Raw genomic sequence first — 20466 nt, 5'->3', positions numbered from 1 at the left:
TCATGCTATTGCTCTATTGTCCCTTCTTGCTTTTGCTAAGTGACAACTGTCACATCTCGTTTTTACCACCCTAGAAAAGGTATAAAAGAGTTTTTTTAAATTTAATTGACAATCGAAACAGAATTATTTATTTAAAAATTAAAATCGCTACTTGAGATAATTTATGGTGTCTCAAGTTACCGGTTTAAAATTCCGAATCGAAGAAAGTTGACTCTTATATATGGTCTGCGAATACAGAAATCTGGGTAAGGAATTCTGTTAACCCGGGAGAAGATGTTAGGCATTCCAGGATTCCGTAGTTCTAGCACGGTCGCTTTGATCATACTTGGCTTAAACGAATTGTCTAATTACTCATTTTAGAACATATGTGCATTTGCCTCTTTTAATTAAGAAATTATCATAAAACACGTCACGCATACTGTAAATGCCTAATTTTCGCCTTATATATAATATATATATATATGTGTGTGTGTGTGTGTTTGTTCTTATTTGTGTATGTATATATTTTAAGAGTTGAGTAATGGTTTGATAAATGGGGTGGGGTTTGGGCTAGTGTAATTTAATTAAAATTGTGCCAAAATTGGCCCAAAATTTGAGCCCAAAGAGCCCAAACCCGGTCCAAAAGGGGGCTGCCAAGAAGAGCTTAAAACGACGTAGTTTTGTCTTGAAACTACGTCGTTTTGGTTAAGTGACAAGATTCAATCTCATCCACCCATTTTGATTTAATCCAACGGTCCTAGTTTGATCTTCATCCTAGGTATTTAAAGCCTAAAATCCCCAAAAAATTTCCCCATTTCCCCCTTATTTCCTCTCTCTTCTTTCCCTCTCCTTCTTCTCTCTTCTCTCTCTCTCTTCACTCTCTCTACGTCGCCCAGTTCCGCCCACCGCCGCCCCCGGCGGACCACCTCCAAACACCTCCAAATTCACACCACGTAATCTCCACAACTTTCTCTTTCCATATCTCCAAACCAAATCCTAAAAAAAATCCCTCAAACTCTTTGAATCTTAGATCTAGAAAACTTTCCCGTCACTTTTTTGCCCAAATTCTTGAAGCTCCAACCACTATCACCCCAAAATACCTACATTAATGGATAGATCTCCTCAAGACCTAGCTATTGATGTCAATTCTACCCCAAAATCTGGCGACCAAAATCCGGCCTAATTCCGGCGACCTCCCGGAACACCCTCTTTGGCATACCACCATTTTTCGGCCTTTTGATGTGTAAAATGGTAAAATACTATTCTTTTTCATGGCTGATTTTTTATTTTTATTTTCATTTTTAATTTTTAGATTTTATTATTGTCTATTATTAATTATTTTAGCATTAGTTTTTGAAGTTTGAAATGTTAAATTTTCTGTTTTTGCACTTGTTGAAGTAGTAAAATAGTTGTGTATTGATAAAAGTGAGGTAATGAAAAACTTAAGAGTATATGGTACTTGTTTGGTTGTTTGTTTACTTCTTCAAGACTCTTTGAGTATAACACTCAAAAGTCAAATTGTTTGGTAAGAAAATGTAGACCTTTGGACATTATTTGAATAAAATTTATCTTTAAATAGTGGAGAGCAGATTTTGTTTGAAATACTTGACAAGATTTGAACTAGAAAGTCTTGCTTTTTGAATTTAAGAGCAGATTTTGTAGAAAAATCTGTCAAAAAGATTGATTTTTAATTTTTTGAAATAGCTGGTTGTTTTGATATATAGAGGGGACTCCATCACACTTCCAGGGGCATTTTTTATAATTGCTTTGTCACAAAAACAAAAAATAAATTCAGCAGTTGAGCACATGAAAAGTAAGCTGAAATGGTGAGCTTTGGGAGTGAATCTTAGAGTGCAAACTTTTAAAAAAGTATAAGTCCTCTTTAGAGTTCGTTTTTGGGTTCCCTCTCTAAGTTTTCGGGTTGTTTTAACACAGATTTGCTGCTAGTTTTACCGCTGTTTTCATGCTGCTTTAGTTGCGGAACTATTGTTTATTCTTTTGCTACCAGGTAATCCTTTAAGACTCGTAATGTACGTATTTTCAGCAATGGGAACAATTTGAACATGCTGCACCAATTAAATGTGTTTGATGTGATGAATAGTTTGACAACAAAAGAGCTTGTATGTTATTGTTATGTATCAAGCATGTGATAATGTGAATATAGTCCGTCATAATACTTGAATATTGAGTTGTAAGTTTTTGAATGTGATATGTAAGTCGTTTATGGATTTTTTTAAGCATGTTTTCAAGCTATTATATCCGAGTAACAATGTTAAGTATGTCATGAATGACTTTAGGTGTATAACACATAGCATGAGTTAGTTTTAGTTGCTGAAATTTCACTGCCAACATATGCTTCTAGGAATGCTGTGATAATATCTTTGTGAATCTGGCCATTTTGCCGGATTTGCAAAAATGGCTATTTTTGTAAAGTGGGCGTTTATACAATTGTGACTATGTAGTTAATGGTCATGAACTCAAACTAAGTAAAGAGCTAAGATTGTATCAACTTTGGGCCTTATTGAATCAAAGATAAAAGTTGGCCCATTTACCTTTAAACAACAAAATTACCCCTTTTCTTCTATATAGCATTGGGCCAATTGAAATTCATTTCTTGGCCCATTTTAATAATAAATTCCAGCAGCCCAAAAGCTCCATACAAGCTGGCCCATTTTTTTTAACAAGAAGTTGACTCATTTCTTTTAAAATAGATAAAGTTGGTCCAACATTTATGCATAATTTTTCCCAACTATAAAGCTCAAAAAAATAATAATAATATCAGTTTTTTTACTATTTTAATTAACTGGTTTTCCTTTAATTAATTTAAACGTTAGGCAAATAGTAGGTGCGCTTTAACTTCACGGACTCACTTGTGTAGCGTGACGCTTAACTTTTAATAAGTTAATTCATCAATTTCATGTCATATTCAATAGTTTTAATTAATTTACAAATCTTTTGTCATAATCACGGATTCGCTTGCGTAGAGTGGTAGTGACATTTAATAAATTTTCTGAAAAAAGAGGGTTAATGTTTCCTCCAACACAATTGCAGCAATTTTTCAAAAGTAAATAACGTGCTAACAATCGCCTGTCATGACTGTGGATTTGCTTGCGTAACGCCGTTATGACTAAATAATAAATTTCGTCGATCACGCATTCGCTTGCGTAGTGTGGTTATGACATCTTATTATTCAAAAATATTCTTTAATTTTTTCTAATAATCAAGAGATAAAAGAGGATAGGTAAAATATGAAAATAATATAAATCACAGTTTGTCCAAAATTAATTCAAGCCAAGTTTAAGTCAATAAAGCGACCGTTCTAGAACCACGGGACTCGGGGAATGTCTTATACCTTCTCTCCGGTCAACAGAATTCCTTACCCGAACTTTATTTTCGCGGACTGATTAAAATAAAGTCAAACCTTCCTTTACTAGTGATCCAAATAAATGGTGACTTGGAACACCGAAAAAATCAATTATAAGTGGCGACTCTGAACAATAAAATAATCCCTATTCAATTTTTGTCACTTTAATTGGAAAAACTCTTTGGCCCATACACATATTATTATTATTTTGAGGGGTAGAAAAGGAGGTGTGATAGCTCTGGCGACTCTGCTTGGGAATTACATAAGAATTCGAGCTTGTACATGTTGACTTTTTATTTGGCTTTATTAATTTTTTAAATATTGTGATTTATTTGTGCCTAATGTGCTACCTGTTCGCTTTTTATCATTTTGATATTGTTGAACTGTACATATAAACCGTTTTCTCACGCACCCCCTCTGAGTCTTTTTGAAATTTAAAATTGGGCATTTGCTTGACATAGCCCGCTTTCTTTGAGATAGCCGAGGTGTTCGTCACCCGGTGAAGGATTTTAGTCACACCTGTTTTAGGCGGGGAGCACCACCAGTTAAGCCGGAAAGCAATGCTACTGGTACACTGATCCACCTCGGCTCGAGTTGTCCGCTCGAGTAAGCCAGTCTAGATACCTTCTCCAATAGGATCTAAACCTAGAAGAACAAGTCTCATGCCGGATATCCCTAGTAGGTTCGCTTTATTTGCATCACGTGCATTTGACTTAGCGAAACTCGACACAGGGGCCGGGTCCGTATAAGACAGGTATCCTCTTTGAGACCATCATGTTCACGCATGTGTTACTTGATACATCATTTGGAAGGCTTACTTGCATTGTCGACCGGTTTCAAAAAAAATTAGTGTAATTATTAAAAATAAAAATAAAAAGAATAATTCTCCTAGTTTAGTGCAAATAAACCTTTTTTATAATATATATATATATATATATATATATATATATATATATATATATATATATATATATATATATATATTGTAGTAGTCTGGTGTGAGTTGTAAAGATTAATTTTCATTAAAAAAAGGGAGAGTACCCTGTTTTACTGAACTACGCGGGTTTGATTCTCACCGGATGTGAGATACGTAGGCAACCTCTATCGGGTTCAGCCCACATGTTTCAAAAAAAGGGAGCATAAAATTTTCAAAAAAAAAAGGCCTATTTTGGTCACCTTTTACTGTCTGGCCCTCATGTTCCAGCTGTTTTGCCAAGACAGCCTTAAAATCTTCTTGGAAAGTGCTAAAGGGCCATTTTTGTAAAAATAGTTACTTTATCCATATTTATTCACCTTTTACTATTTTGTCTTTATGTCTGGCTATTTTTGTCGAAGCAACTTTAAACATTTCCGGAAAGATTATTTTTGCAAAAAGTAGCTATTTTTATCTGGTTATACTCATATTGCAAAGGGTCATTTTCGTAAAAATAGTTTTTTTATTTATTATTTTGTCTATTTTTATTGTTTTGTTCTTGTGTTTGGCTATTTTTGCCGAGACATCCTTTATGCCTTCTATGGAAGTATTAAAGGGCCATTTTTGTAATAATAGCCATTTTTTTTGCTTTTATCATCTCAACTTTTGTGTCCGGTAATTTCAGAATATATATTGTAATTAAAAAAATAAATAGATCGAGTCCTAAATTGATCAAAAAATAAAATATAATAATGAATGATCATAATTTGCATATAGTTTAGGTAAGTCCTAACCTTTTTTTTATCTTATTCTTAGGATCACCATGAGTTCTCCACAAAGAAGCAGTCAGAAAAGGGTAAGGGATGAGACACCTCTTATGTTCTTGATCAGAGATAAGCCCCCCAGTAGTCTCTGTAATTGGTGGGCTAATTTTGCTACATGGGAACAGAATCGAGTATTTAAGCACCTCAAGTTCCTCACCAACCTCATGGGAATTAAGCCTAACAGAGATTTAATCGATGCTCTAGTAGGTTTTTGGGACCCCGCAAACAATGTCTTCAGGTTCAAAGATTGTGAAATGACACCCACATTGGAAGAATTAGGTGGGTTCACCGGATTGGGGAGAGACCTTCGTGGGAAAAGGCCTGCTGCTCCGAGAAAAGTTGGTGTGAACAACTTTTTAAAGAAGTTATGCCTTCTTCGAATTCCAATGGTTTGCTTAAATGAAGGTTGGGTTCCGTCGGAATATTTTTATGACAGATTTGGGGAAGAGAAAGGGTTTGAGAACTTCTCGGGCACAGAATTCGTCAACCAGTTGAGTTACGACGCTTGGAGGGAGTTGAGAATCTTCGCGTTCATGATATCATTTCTAGGGATCATGGTCTTTCCGGAGCATGGTGGGCGCATCAGAATTCGATTGGTTGCGGTAGTCTCGTATTTGCAAAGTAGCGAGGATCTTACCATTCTTCCCATGATTTTGGGAGATATTTTTCGGGCTTTGACCCGTTGTCAAGAAGGTGAAAATTACTTTGAGGGATGCAATATTCTGCTGCAGATGTGGTTCATAGAGCACCTTTATCATCATCCAATAGTAGTAAATTTCAATGATGATTGGCTGAATTACATTGGATGTCATCCAGACAGAGCTGCGAGTTGTAATCTTCCAGTGGGGGTGAGGGCTTGGCGGACATTACTTGGTTCATTGAGTGCTGATAAAATCACTTGGAACTATTATTGGTTCCCTTCTGCTAGGGTGATGCATATGTCGACGTATCGCCCATTCTTCATACTCATGGGTTTTAGGGGTTTCCAACCCTATGCGCCTTTACGCGTCATGCGCCAGTTAGGGAGAGAGAAAAAGAGGCCCCCGATTGAGGACATGCGCCCGTTCATATGGGAATTCAAGGGAGAGGAATCTCCAAGGGAGTCATATGCACAGAAGATTTGGTTTGGTAGTCGATTTTCCGATTTAGACGAGATGGTAGCTGATCGTGAACGTGGGGAGGTAAGCCTCGCATACTTTGAGTGGTTTCACAACCAGGCTATCCCCAAGCAATGGACAGAGAGATCCATATGGCACGCAGTTGATTGGGAGAGAGAGATCGAGGTCAGAGTTAGAGAAACCAGAAGGGAAGTGGCGCAAGAGTTCCAATCTCGTATTGACACTTTAAAAGAAGATAAGGGCATTCTGGAGATAGCCATTGACGTACAACAAGCTGATTTTGAGTGGGAAAAGGCTCAGTGGGCACGAGAGAAACAATCACTCAAAGCCCAAATTTGAAAGAAGAACATAGTCACAACCGCTCAGCAGCAAGAAGAGAAAGAAGCCCAGTTCAAGGTAGTCCGTGATCATGAACGTAGCGGTTTCGCTTCATTAATCCAAGGTCTGAAGGATCAGATAGGGGGAGTTGAGTCAAGCAAAGAGAGCCAGATCACGGAGTTTGAAATAGAAAGACACCACTACCAAAAGGTGATCAATCAATTAGAAGCGGAGTCGCTAGAAGTTCGGCACCAGAAAGATATGGCCTTGGACCGCGAGGGTAATGCGCTGGATCTAGCTGAGACCCGTGGTCGGCAGAATCAAGAGCTGTACGTGGCTCAGGAATACATTAAGGGAAAGATCCTCGAGGTAGCCTCATATACCTCAAGAGCATGCAGGATTTGCCAGGGCATGACGCCCGAGCGGTTTGCAGAAGTATCATTTAACGTTGCTCGTCATATATCTGCAGACTTGGAGAGGATATACCGCAATGTTGGGGGTCAGCCGCATGAACAAGAGCCTTGATTACAGTAATGCTGGTGGATTCTACTACAGAGATCAAAGTCTTCATTTAGTTATCAGTCCTTTTCATCATGCTTTTGTTGTTTCTAAGTCTATAAGAGTCTTTTGGTGTTGTTTTGACTTTTATTCTAAAAAGACTATTTGAGTCAGGTTTGGTCTCGTTTATCTTTATGTAACTCTTGATTTTTGAGTCTTGTATCAAAATATTATATCGAAAATCAATGAAAAAGTTTTTGATGTTTGTTTTGTAAAAAAACAAAATCAAGTGTCTTGCATATCTGAACTACGTAATGATCTGATTCATGCGGCGACATGATACGTAGGCAACCCACAAAAGGCTCGATCAAGTATTCATTTTAAAATGGCTCTAAAGTAAGGGATCAAATAAGGCGAGTGAAAAAAAATAATAATAAAAAAAAGAAGGAAATAACAGTGTCAATAAGCAACAAGCTGATAGGCCGGAATGAAACATTGAAGCCTTCCAAAAGCATTTTAGAAATGGTGGCGATGTTAGGAGCATGACATATTACGTGTAATTCATATCTATAAAATGCCTAACCCTAACACGTTTGTTGTCTCTTAAACCAGTAAGTTTAAGGTGGTTGGTTTGTGGTAAATCTGGCAGCACATCATTACTTCACAAGATCTAAGGGACCAGTAGTAATGGATAACAGTGATGAAATCGAGTTGGTCAGTGACAATCCGCAGGGTCAGTCAGTTGAGCAAGAGTCTGAGGAGATAAGAAAATTGAGACAACAACTGTCAGATGTATACCAAGCTTGGGTTTCCGGTTGACCTCCACCTCAGGGGCCCTCAGAGGGAACTTACACCATACCCCAGGCTACTCAACCACCGCTCCATGCAACGAGCGACCCCATTCTACCACCAGGGTATGTGCCGAACTACAGCCTCCATGCTGCCCCCAGTACCTCTAATATGCGACCTTCAGTCGCACCAGTCAGGAACACCCCTCTCGTTATGTCTGGCGCACCGGTATATACAATCCCGCCACCACCTTCTGTGACGAGGCCAAATAATGAGTTATCATCTCATGCTTATGATGGGCAATACTATTCTCCAAATATGGCTTTTGGGGTCTCAGCTCCATACAATCAGACTCCTCGATACGAATCACCAGTGGAAAATGAAATGCTTGCCACGACCATTGAGCCAGATGAGATGGCTAGGAAAATGAAAAGTCTTGAACAGAATATAAAGAACATACAGGGACTAGGTGGTCACAAAAGTGTTTCATTCAGTGATCTATGCATGTTCATATCTATTTGCCACGAGGGTTCAAAACCCCAAAATTTGAGAAATATGATGGACACGATGACCCTATCGCTTACTTGAAAAGGTACTGCAACCAGTTGAGGGGTGCAAGAGGAAAGGAGCTGCTGATGGCTTACTTTGGGGAAACCCCTGTGGGGGTAGCTTCCGAATGGCTCATTGACCAAGACATCTGTCACTGGCATGTTTGGGATGACATGGCTCAGGCCTTCGTCAAGCAATTCCAATACAACATTGATATTGCACCAGACCGCAATTCCCTATCCAATATGAGGAAAAAGTCGACGGAAAGCTTTAGGGAGTACGCCATAAAGTGGAGGGAGCAAGCGGCCAGAGTTAAGCCGCCCATAGATAATCATGAGTTGATCACTATCTTTTTGGAGGTTCAAGAGCCTGATTATTTCCAAAACATGATGGGCCTTTTGCTGAAGCAATCAAGATAGGGAAAATGGTCGAAAATGGCCTAAAGACTGGCAGAATTGTAAGTCAGGCTGCTCTCAAAGCCACCACCCAAGCGATCCAAAATGGGTCAGGAAGTTTTGCAAATAGGAAAAAGAGAGATGAAGGTTCTATGATGACCTTGGGATCTAGGGAAGTTCAAAGAGAGGCATCGCACCCTTATATGCAAGTTCAGCAGGGGCGATCCAGCTACCCTCAACATTACTATCCCCCGCCAATTCCTTAATACTCTGTGGGCCCACCACAATATATAGTGTTCAATGCTCAATCATATGCTCGGCCTCCCAATCAGCAGGTACGGGCACCAGCTCCAAAGGGCCCCCGACCTTAGCAACAAAATTTTCGGGCACCCTACAATGCTCGTCCCAGGTAGGATTATGGTCGAGAGCAGAGGCTGGTAGAAAAATTCACTCCATTGGCTGAATCATACTCTAGTCTATTCCAGAAGCTGAAGAAAATGGGCATGATTGGACCCATTGCTCCCCACCACATGTATCCGAATTCACATGGATTTCAAGCAAATGCTAGATGTGAATATCATTCAGGTGCCCCGGGGCATAGCACCGATGACTGTTGGACTCTGAAAGGAGCCATAGAAAGACTCATTTTTGAAAAATTAATTGTAGTAACGAATGGCGAGGACCCTTCTAATGTGACAAACAACTCGTTGCCGGAACACAACGATGTTCATTTAGTGGGAATGATTTGCCGAGATCAAGAATACAAGCCGGTCGACCAAACAGAAATGACAGTGAGAGCAATTCAAGAAGGAACAAGTCTGGAAGTAAGACCAAGCCGAGATGTGTCGTTGATTGTGAAAGGCGCCCCGAACTCAGAAAAGGTAACTTTATTTATGCCCAAGGTCTCAAGGTTAGAGGTTCGCTCCAATGTTCCAAGCCCAAGGTTGTATGTCCTTAGAGGCCACCCCGTCACAAGGCAGAATCGGGGTGGTACGAATGGCATAACAGAGCCGATCATAATCAAACCTACCGTGCAACCCCATATGACAAACATAAAAAATGTTCCTTAGAACTACAACAAAACTGTGATGACCTACAAAGGCAAGGAAATCATAGAGGAAGTGGGGGAAACTGGAGGTTTAACTCGATCGGGGAGGTGTTATTCTCCAGAATAGTTGATGAAGGCCAAGCAAATCAGAGGAGGCCAATTGCCAATAAAGAAGCTAATCACTGAAGCAGAGGCAGAAGAGTTTTTGAAGAAAATGAAAGCTCAGGATTACTCAATCATTGACCAACTAAGAAAGACTTCTGCCCAAATCTCTCTACTATCTCTGCTCATACATTACAAAGAGCATGCCCGTGTACTAATCAAGGTCCTGAATGAGGCACATATCTCAGAGGAGACCACAGTGAATCAGTCAGAGAAGATGGACAATAGATTTTTTGAGGTAAACAGAATCTCATTTACCGATGATGAACTTCCCGAGGAAGGAGCCGGGCATAATAGGGCTTTGAACTTGATGGTCAAATGTGAGGGACATTATGTAAAGAGAGTCATGGTTGATGGAGGCTCAAGTGTAGATGTATTCCCTCTCTCTACTTTGCAAAGCATAAAGATCAATACGGACAGAATCCGACCCAACAATGTTCGCATCCAGGCTTTCGATGGCTCAGTGAGAGATACCATGGGGGAAATCAACCTCACCATGACGATTGGGCCGGTGGACTTTGAGATTGTTTCCCAAGTAGTAGACATAGTCACTTCTTATAACTTTCTTCTTGGAAGGACATGGATCCATACAGCCCGAGCTGTGCCATCCACCTTGGACCAGATGCTCAAATTCGAACATGACGGGCAAGAAATTATTGTTCACGGAGAAGATGAGTCTTCCATTTATAAAGACCCATTAATCCCCTGTATTGAGGCTAAGGAAGGGTCTGAGTCCATTGTCTATCAGGCTTTTGAAGTGGTTGTTGTGGACCATGTCGAGGAAGGAAAGCCCATTCTGCATCGTCGTCTTTCCGCCACATCTGTAATGGTGGCTACGGATATGATGAGAAAAGGTTATGAGCCAGGAAAAGGTTTAGGGGCATCATTGCAAGGAATTTCAGAGCCTATTGCTCCATTAGGCAACTGGGGTACTTTTGGCTTAGGCTTCAGGCCAACACAAGCATACAAAAACAAATCCAAACACTGCAAAAAGAGTGGATGGGTCTTGCAACAACCTATCCCTCATATTTTCTACACTTTTGTCAAGCCACGACTTCGAGAGGGTCAAAATTCCTCGGCGCGCAAACATTGATGAAATTTGCCCTGGCCTCAGCGAGATATTTTCTGAAGTGAATATGATCCAGGCTGGTGAAGGCACTAGTCGTGCTGATGTGCAGCTAATAGACCCAAACACCATGTTCACCAACTGGGAAGCAACTCCTCTCCCACAAGGAAGGAGTCTTAGTAGTCTGCTTTTGCAGCTTCTTTTTTGTATTTTAGGTTACTTTCAGGGTTGTAATCCAAATATCTGAGGATGATTGTTTTGTTTTGATGTTAACCCTTCTATCCTTTCGAATTCAATAAAATGCAGTTCAGTTTCCTATTAAGTTTCCTATCTTTTCCTTTTCCTAATTCCTGTCATTTTATTTTTATTTCAGTTTTGTTAATGTCGGCTTTAATAACATGACATGCATGTGGAATTCATGCCCAAATCTTGAAAAGTTGTCTAATATCGAAATAACACATCAAGAGGTTGAATATGAGGAAGATGAGATTGTTGAGGAAATAAAAAGAGAGTTGGAACAATTTGAAAACAAGCCTAAGCCAAACCTCAATGAAACTGAGACGATTAATATCGGAAGTCCTGAAGAAGTTAGAGAAACGAAGATAAGCATTCACACTGAACAAAAAACCAGAAATATCTTGATTCAACTTTTATTTGAATACAGAGATGTGTTTGCTTGGTCTTACGATGATATGCCGGGTTTAAGTGGTGATCTGGTGGTTCATAAGCTTCCTACATATCCTGGTTTTCCACTAGTCCAACAAAAGCAACGAAAATTTAAAACAGACATGAGCGACAAAATAAAAGAAGAAATAATGAAGCAACTAAGCGCCAATGTGGTCAGAGTTGTCCGATACACCACCTGGGTGGCAAATGTTGTGCCCGTGCTAAATAATGATGGAAAAACCAGAGTTTGTGTCGACTATAGGGACCTGAACAAAGCAAGTCCAAAGGATAATTTTCCTTTGCCAAACATCCACATTCTTGTAGATAATTGCGCAAAGTATGAGATCCAATCATTTGTGGATTGCTATGCTGGGTTCCACCAAATTCTAATGGATGAGGATGATGCAGAAAAGACCGCTTTTACCATGCCATGGGGTACTTATTGTTACAGGGTCATGCCATTCAGTTTAAAGAATGTAGGGGAAACTTACATGAGGGCCATGACCACCATTTTTCACGACATGATGCACAAAGAGATTGAAGTATATGTCGACGATGTCATCATAAAATCAAAAACACAAGCCGATCATGTGTATGATTTGAAAAAGTTCTTCGAACGGCTTCGTAGGTATGACCAAAGCTTAATCCAGCCAAGTGTGCATTTGGGGTCTCATCTGGGAAACTCCTCAGTTTTATAGTCAGCCGGAGAGGCATCGAATTGGATCCATCTAAGATAAAGTCCATTCGAGATCTGCCACCCCCGAAGAACAAAAAAGAGGTCATGAGTTTGCTCGGGAGGTTGAACTACATCAGTAGGTTCATTGCTCAGCTTACAACCACGTGTGAGCCCATCTTTAAGTTGCTGAAAAGGATACCGCTGTCAGATGGACAAACGATTGCCAAAAAGCTTTTGACGGGATCAAAGATTATCTGTCAAAACTCCCTGTACTAGTCCCACCTGAACCTGGTAGGCCTTTGTTTTTATATCTATCAGTGATGGATAATTCCTTTGGATGCGTTCTAGGGCAACATGATGCAACAGGCAGAAAGGAACATGTAATATATTATTTGAGCAAGAAGTTCACCGATTATGAGGTTAAGTACACCCTTTTAGAAAGGACATGTTGTGCCTTGACTTGGGTCGCTCAAAAGTTGAGACATTATCTTTTGGCATACATTAATTACCTCATATCCAGAATGGATCCCTTGAAGTACATCTTCCAAAAGCCAATGCCCACTGGCAGGCTCGCAAAATGCAAATCCTGCTCACAGAGTTTGACATCGTCTATGTCACTCGCACCGCGATGAAAGCACAGGCTTTGGCAGATCATTTGGCAGAGAATCTAGTTGATGATGAGTACATTCCACTTAGCACATACTTCACGGACGAAGAGGTCAACTCGATAGAGGAAGTGGTTCCAGACGATCACCCTGTATGGAAAATGTATTTTGATGGGGCTGTCAATATCAAAGGAGTTGGGATCGGGGCAATCCTCATCTCACCTATTGGACACCATTACCCTGCAAAGGCCCGACTTCGGTTCTTTTGTACTAATAATACGGCAGAATATGAAGCTTGTATCATGGGTTTGAAAATGGCCATCGATCTGGATGTGCGTGAACTATTAGTTATGGGAGATTCTAACTTGCTTATCAGGCAAGCCCAAGGCGAATGGGAGACTCGAGACATCAAACTTATTCCGTATAGACAATGTGTGCGAGACTTGAGCAAAAGATTCAAATCTATCGAGTTCAGGTACATTCCCCAGTTTCACAACGAGCTAGTTGATGCATTGGCTACTCTAGCCTCGATGCTCCCTTATCCAGGCAACACTCATATTGATCCAATAGAAATCCAAGTTCGGAATCAACACGATTACTGTAATACAATCGATACAGAACCAGATGGTGAACCATAGTATCATGACATAAAACGATTCCTGAAAACAAGAGAATATCCAGAGCATGCCAAAGGAGATCAAAAAAGAACTATAAGGCGACTCGCCAGTGGTTTCTTCCTGAATGGGGAAATTCTGTACAAGAGGACCCCAAATTTAAACTTGTTGAGATGCATAGATGCTACAGAAGCAGAGCGGATCATGAGTGAAGTGCATTCAGGGGTATGCGGACCTCACATGAATGGATATGTTTTGGCAAAGAAGATTCTACGGGCAGGGTATTACTGGCTTACTATGGAGCGAGATTGCTTCAGAATTGTTCGCAAATGTCACCAGTGCCAGATTCACGGTGACCTGATTCACTCGCCTCCTTTGGAGTTGCATCCCATGTCCTCTCCTTGGCTTTTCTTTGCTTGGGGAATGGATGTTATTGGGCCGATCGAGCCAAAGTCTTTAAATGGGCATAGATTCATTTTGGTTGCAATTGATTACTTCACCAAGTGGGTGGAAGCCGTCACTTTCAAAGCAGTCACCAAAAAAGCAGTGGTAAACTTTGTTCACTCCAACATCATTTGTCGCTTTGGTATCCCAAAGACCATTATCACTGACAATGCAGCCAATCTAAATAGTCATTTGATGAAGGAGGTATGCGAACAATTTAAAATCATGCATCGCCATTCTACCCCTTACCGGCCAAAAGCCAATAGAGCAGTTGAAGCGGCAAACAAGAACATCAAGAAGATTCTTAGGAAGATGATCCAAGGTTCCAAGCAATGGCATGAAAAGTTTTGATCTTTTGGGATACCGTACGACTGTTCACACATCTGTTGGTGCAACTCCATATCTGCTTGTATACGGAACTGAAGCTATAATACCCGCTGAAGTTGAAATTCCCTCTCTCCAAATTATTGTGGAATTAGAGATTGAAGACACTGAGTGGGTCAAGACCCGATTACAACAACTGATGTTGATCGATGAAAAATGGCTAGCAGTAGTGTGTTTCGGCTAGTTATACCAACAAAGAATGGCACACGCTTACAATAAGAAAGTGTGCCCAAGGCAGTTTGAGGTAAGCCAGCTGATTTTGAAACGCGTCCTTACGCACCAGGTAGAAGCTAAAGGAAAGTTCGCCCTGAATTGTCAAGGACCCTACATCATCAAGAAAGTGTTACCAAAAGGGGCCTTGCACTTGGTAGATGAAGAAGGACAGGTTCCAGACATGACTATTAAGGCGATGCAGTCAAAAGATATTATGTCTGATATATACCCATTGTAGAATTTTCACGCATTGATTTTCTCAGATTGAAGTGGCGAAGGCTATCATTTGCTCGCTATTCCAAATAGGTGTCACCCTTTTTTTTAATCCTTTTGAGCCGTATTTGTCTTCCTTGTTTCTCACTTCTTGGAACTTGTGTACTTGTAAAAAAAAATAAGAACAACAACAACAATAAATCTCTGAGTCATTGAACTACGTCCGACCTGATTCCGAAAGGATACGTAGGCAGCCTTACCCTGGGTTTAGTCCCATTAGAACAAAAAATCCATATTCCCAATACTCCAAAACTGGGGCAGAAGTTTGTTTTATTTCACGGTTTTTTCTGTAAAAATAATTCCAAAAGTTGTAATTCAGTTCAAGGTTCATTTCGCCTTTTTATCTTTCAAGAACTTCTGATCGATGTTTTTTAAGAATGATTGAAGTCCCCATGCCAAGGCATTGGATAACCTCCCTCATACAGTATCTTAATAAAAAAATGAGAGAGTTTTATCAGTGAAAATCCGTACGGGCACTATAAGGTGATAGCGAGCAGAGAAATGAGAGAGTCTTATTGGTGAAAACCCAGATGGGCACCATAAGGTGACAGTTAGTAGAGAAATGAGAGAGGTTAGTTAGCGAAAACTTGCAATGGGCGCTACTAGCCGAATAAGGGTCTTTGATTCTCCGGCATGAGCACAACCAAGAAAAATTCAAGATGAACATTTGCGGCGGATTTTGAGAATTACACAGCTCAGATAGATCAGGCATCCAGTCCAAAATGCATGTCATGATTCATTAAAGTCGGCACATACCTCCAGATAAGTCTCCCTATTACTTTTCCCGAAAGGGACACCTTTTATTTAAGCACAATTCTTTTTCGCTTCCAATTATTATTCTGTTTTTACCCATAATTTTTCTTTGAGTCCCCTTCGGTCTAATCCTGCATCAAAATCGAAGCAAAGAAAGGGCTGCAAAACTGGCTACAGCTTCCCCGTAATGTCGAGCACAATTTGGGGCATATATGGCATTGATGAAGGCACGAATCCATCTCTGATCTCATTCAATAAGACAAACAAAGTGTCTAAAAAAATAGCTGAAAAGGTCGCCTAAGCAAGACCTACTTTATAAGAAAAGTTGATGAGCACTACGGACACAAACTGATACTGGGGTAAGACAACTGAGTTTGATTTTAGAGAAAAATGCATTGCCTTAGAGATAAGGGTAGCGGTACCATGGACATCTGGGTATAAAACAGTTGGGGTCAATATTGTGAAGCTAAGGTCTCTAGAAAATGATACAGAGCAGCATAACATCTCGGTATCACGCTACAGAATTGGTTCTTCGACAGTAGTGATCGTGAATCAAGCTACTCAGGGCATCAAGGCCACAAACCAACCACCACTTTAAAAACTCACAAGTTTTTCTTTGTTTAAAGCAGGAACAAAGGAGTGCAGAATGTTGGTCCTAAGTGAACGAATGTCACCAAACGTAAGATCCTTAAAATCTCCATTTTTCTTTTATTTTCAGCATGCATCACTATTGTTCACACCTCCTATTTCTAAAGCTTAACTCAGGTAGAACCGTTTCGCCTAGGGGGATCCAGCTCATAGTTTCCGAGTAGAAGTACTCTTCACTTAGGGTGTTTTTTGAAGCTTAACTCAGGTAGAACCGTTTCACCTAGGGGGATCCAGCTCATAGTTTACGGGTAGAAGTACTCTTAACTCAAGGTGTTTTACGTAGCTTAACCCAGGTAGAACCATTTCTCCTATGGGGATTCAGCTCATAGTTTCTGGGTAGAAGTACTCTTCGCTCAGGGTATTTTCTGAAGCTTAACTCAGGTAGAACTGTTTTGCCTAGGGGGATCCAACTCAAAGTTTCCGGGTAGAAGTACTCTTCACTTAGGGTGTTTTACGTAGCTTAACCCAGGTAGAACCATTTCTCCTATGGGGATTCAGCTCATAGTTTTCGGGTAGAAGTACTCTTCACTCAGGGTATTTTACGTAGCTTAACCCAGGTAGAACCGTTTCGCCTAAGGGGATCTAGTTCGTAGTTCTGGGTAAAAGTAATCTTCGCTCAGGTTGTTTAAATACAGTTTAACTCAGATCGAACTGTTTCGCCTATAGGGATTCAACACTTTATCGATAATACATGGTGCTAACACCATATTCTATTTCCTTCCAGTAAGAGAGGGTACCAGCCTATGATTACATTTCCTTTCAGTTGCACAAGGTACCGATCCCTGGTTAAACTACCCTTCGTTACCAAATTTTATCTCTTTCAGTTAGTTTATACTACTGTTTCTATCTGCCTTTTCAATAAATTAGATAACTTACAGATTTCTCTAATAACTCACAGAATTTTCCTAGTGCCAGACTGGGGCAGAAAATCTTTATTCATTTTGTTTGTCTTTGATGGCTTTGCAGGCTCTGCCGTATAGCACAAGTGGCGATTAAAGCTTGCAGTTTTAGTTTCTCATCAGAAGAAAGAAATCATTCAATCACAAGATAGTCGGAGTTTAGCTTTGATAATGTGTCAGCAGCCCAGCTTCTCAAGATTCATCTTCTCAAATTCTGATCCAGAAAGCAAGCAATAGAGATTGAGTCATAATCTTTTCTTCAAAAGAATTAAGATCCAATCTAAAGTCAACACAAGCGAGTAGGTCAAGAATCAAAATTTGACTCTAGAAGACACGTGGATAGGAATTTTTGTACTCTTAGTTTGATGACAAATGTAGTGCTCTTCTCTTTTTCTTTTGATGTAAGAAGCAGTAACGGTAAGAGTAACAACAACAGCAGCAGCAACAGCAGTCTTAACTCCAGTGTCTAGTAGTCCCACCTACCAAATTTTCCCAGAACTACACTGACCTGATTCCTTTATAGCCAAGGATATGTAGGCACTCTCAGAAGCAAGGTACGGTCATCACCTTTTTCAAAATGCTTCCACTAGAGTGAATGTGAGCAAAAAATTATCCATGACATTTATTTGTCTTTGCACGAAAACTCTTCATGTTCTCGAGCAAAGAGGGGCAGCTGTAAATGCATAATTTTCGCCTTATATATATAATATATGTATGTGTGTGTGTGTGTGTGTTCTTATTTGTGTATGTATAGGTTTTAAGAGTTGAGTAATGGTTTGATAAATGGGGTGGGGTTTGGGCTAGTGTAATTTAATTAAAATTGTGCCAAAATTGGCCCAAAATTTGAGCCCAAACCCGGTCCAAAAGGGGGCTGCCAAGAAGAGCTTAAAACGACGTAGTTTTGTCTTGAAACTACGTTGTTTTGGTTAAGTGACAAGATTTAATCTCATCCACCCATCTTGATTTAATCCAACGGTCCTAGTTTGATCTTTATCCTAGGTATTTAAAGCCTAAAATCCTCAAAAAATTTCCCCATTTCCCCTTATTTCCTCTCTCTTCTTTCCCTCTCCTTCTTCTCTCTTCTCTCTCTCTTCACTCTCTCTACGCCGCCCCAGCTCCGCCCACCGCTGCCTGCCGAAAATCGCCGCCGCTGGCGGACCACCTCCAAACACCTCCAAATTCACACCACGTAATCTCCACAACTTCCTCTTTCCATATCTCCAAACCAAATCCTAAAAAAAATCCCTCAAACTCCTTGAATCTTGGATCTAAGAAACTTTCCCGTCATCTTTTTGCCCAAATTCTTGAAGCTCCAACCACTACCACCCCAAAATACCTACATCAATGGATAGAGCTCCTCAAGACCTAGCTATTGATGTCAATTCTACCCCAAAAATCCGGCGACCAAAATCCGGCCTAATTCCGGCGACCTCCCGGAACACCCTCTTTGGCATACCACCATTTTTTCGGTCTTTTGATGTGTAAAATGGTAAAATATTATTCTTTTTCATGGCTGATTTTTTTTTTAATTTTCAGATTTTATTTTTGTCTATTATTAATTATTTTAGCATTAGTTTTTGAAGTTTGAAATGTTAAATTTTCTGTTTTTGCACTTGTTGAAGTAGTAAAATAGTTGTGTATTGATAAAAGTGAGGTAATAAAAAATACTTAAGAGTATATGGTACTTGTTTGGTTGTTTGTTTACTGCTTCAAGACTCTTTGAGTACAACACTCAAAAGTCAAATTGTTTGGTAAGAAAATGTATACCTTTGGACATTATTTGAATAAAATCTATCTTTGAATAGTGGAGAGCAGATTTTGTTTGAAATACTTGACATGATTTGAACTAAAAAGTTTTATTTTTTGAATTTAAGAGAAGATTTTGTAGAAAAATTTGTCAAAAAGATTGATTTTTAATTTCAGCAGATGAGCACATGAAAAGTAAGCTGAAATGGTGACCTTTGGGAGTGAATCTTAGAGTGCAAACTTTTAAAAAAGTATAAGTCCTCTTTAGAGTTCGTTTCTGGGTTCCCTCTCTAAGTTTTCGGGTTGTTTTAACACGGATTTGCTGCTGGTTTTGCTGTTGTTTTTATGCTGCTTTAGTAGCAGAACTACTGTTTATTTTTTTGCTACCAGTTAATCCTTTAAGACTCGTAATGTACGTATTTTCAGCAATGGGAACAACTTGAACATGCTGCACCATTTAAATGTGTTTGATGTGATGAATAGTTTGACAACAAAAGAGCTTGTATGTTATTGTTATGTATCAAGCATGTGATAATGTGAATATAGTCCTTCATAATACTTGAATATTGAGTAGTAAGTTTTTGAATGTGATATATAAGTCATTTATGGATTTTTTTAAGCATATTTTCAAGCTATTACATTCGAGTAACAATGCTAAGTATGCCATGAATGAATTTAGGTGTATAACACATAGCATGAGTTCGTTTTAGTTGCTGAAATTTCACTGTCAACATATGCTTCTAGGAATGCTGTGATAATATCTTTGTGAATCTGGTCATTTTGCCGGATTTGCAAAAATGGCTATTTTTGTAAAGTGGGCGTTTATACAATTGTGACTATGTAGTTAATGGTCATGAACTCAAACTAAGTAAAGAGCTAAGATGTATCAACTTTGGGCCTTATTGAATCAAAGATAAAAGTTGGCTCATTTACCTTTAAACAACAAAATTACCCCTTTTCTTCTATATAGCATTGGGCCAATTGAAATTCATTTCTTGGCCCATTTTAATAATAAATTCCAGCAGCCCAAAAGCTCCATACAAGTTGGCCCATTTTTTTAACAAGAAGTTGGCTCATTTCTTTTAAAATAGATAAAGTTGGTCCAACATTTATTTGCATAATTTTTCCCAACTATAAAGCTCGAAAAAATAATAATAATATCAGATTTTTCTACTATTTTAATTAACTAGTTTTTCTTTAATTAATTTAAACGTTAGGCAAATAGTAGGTGCGCTTTAACTTCACGGACTCACTTGTGTAGCGTGACGCTTAACTTTTAATAAGTTAATTCATCAATTTCATGTCATATTCAATAGTTTTAATTAATTTATAAATCTTTTGTCATAATCACGGATTCACTTGCGTAGCGTGGTAGTGACATTTAATAAATTTTCTGAAAAAAGAGGGTTAATGTTTCCTCCAACACAATTGCAGCAATTTTTCAAAAGTAAATAACGTGCTAACAATCATCTGTCATGACTGCGGATTCGCTTGCGTAGCACCGTTATGACTAAATAATAAA

At 39.3% G+C, this 20466-nt stretch overlaps 1 protein-coding gene and 1 long non-coding RNA gene across 2 annotated transcripts; both read left to right on the top strand.

Annotated features, from left to right (window-relative positions):
• The first annotated feature begins 809 nt into the window (after positions 1–809).
• LOC138880362 (uncharacterized) lies at positions 810–2232 on the top strand. Its single transcript, XR_011402994.1, has 2 exons — positions 810–1230; positions 1988–2232. It is a non-coding gene; the product is annotated as an uncharacterized lncRNA (long non-coding RNA).
• A 10761-nt stretch (positions 2233–12993) lies between these two features.
• LOC138874558 (uncharacterized) lies at positions 12994–13608 on the top strand. Its single transcript, XM_070153209.1, has one exon. It carries the CDS (start codon positions 12994–12996, stop codon positions 13606–13608), a length of 615 nt encoding a protein of 204 aa, XP_070009310.1.
• The last annotated feature ends 6858 nt before the right edge of the window (positions 13609–20466 follow it).

This window comes from Nicotiana sylvestris, chromosome 1 (genome assembly GCF_000393655.2).
Source record: "Nicotiana sylvestris chromosome 1, ASM39365v2, whole genome shotgun sequence".
In the NCBI taxonomy this organism is placed as follows: domain Eukaryota; kingdom Viridiplantae; phylum Streptophyta; class Magnoliopsida; order Solanales; family Solanaceae; genus Nicotiana; species Nicotiana sylvestris.
Note: the sequence above shows the minus strand (reverse complement) of the source record. Positions and strands in the feature narration are given on the sequence as shown.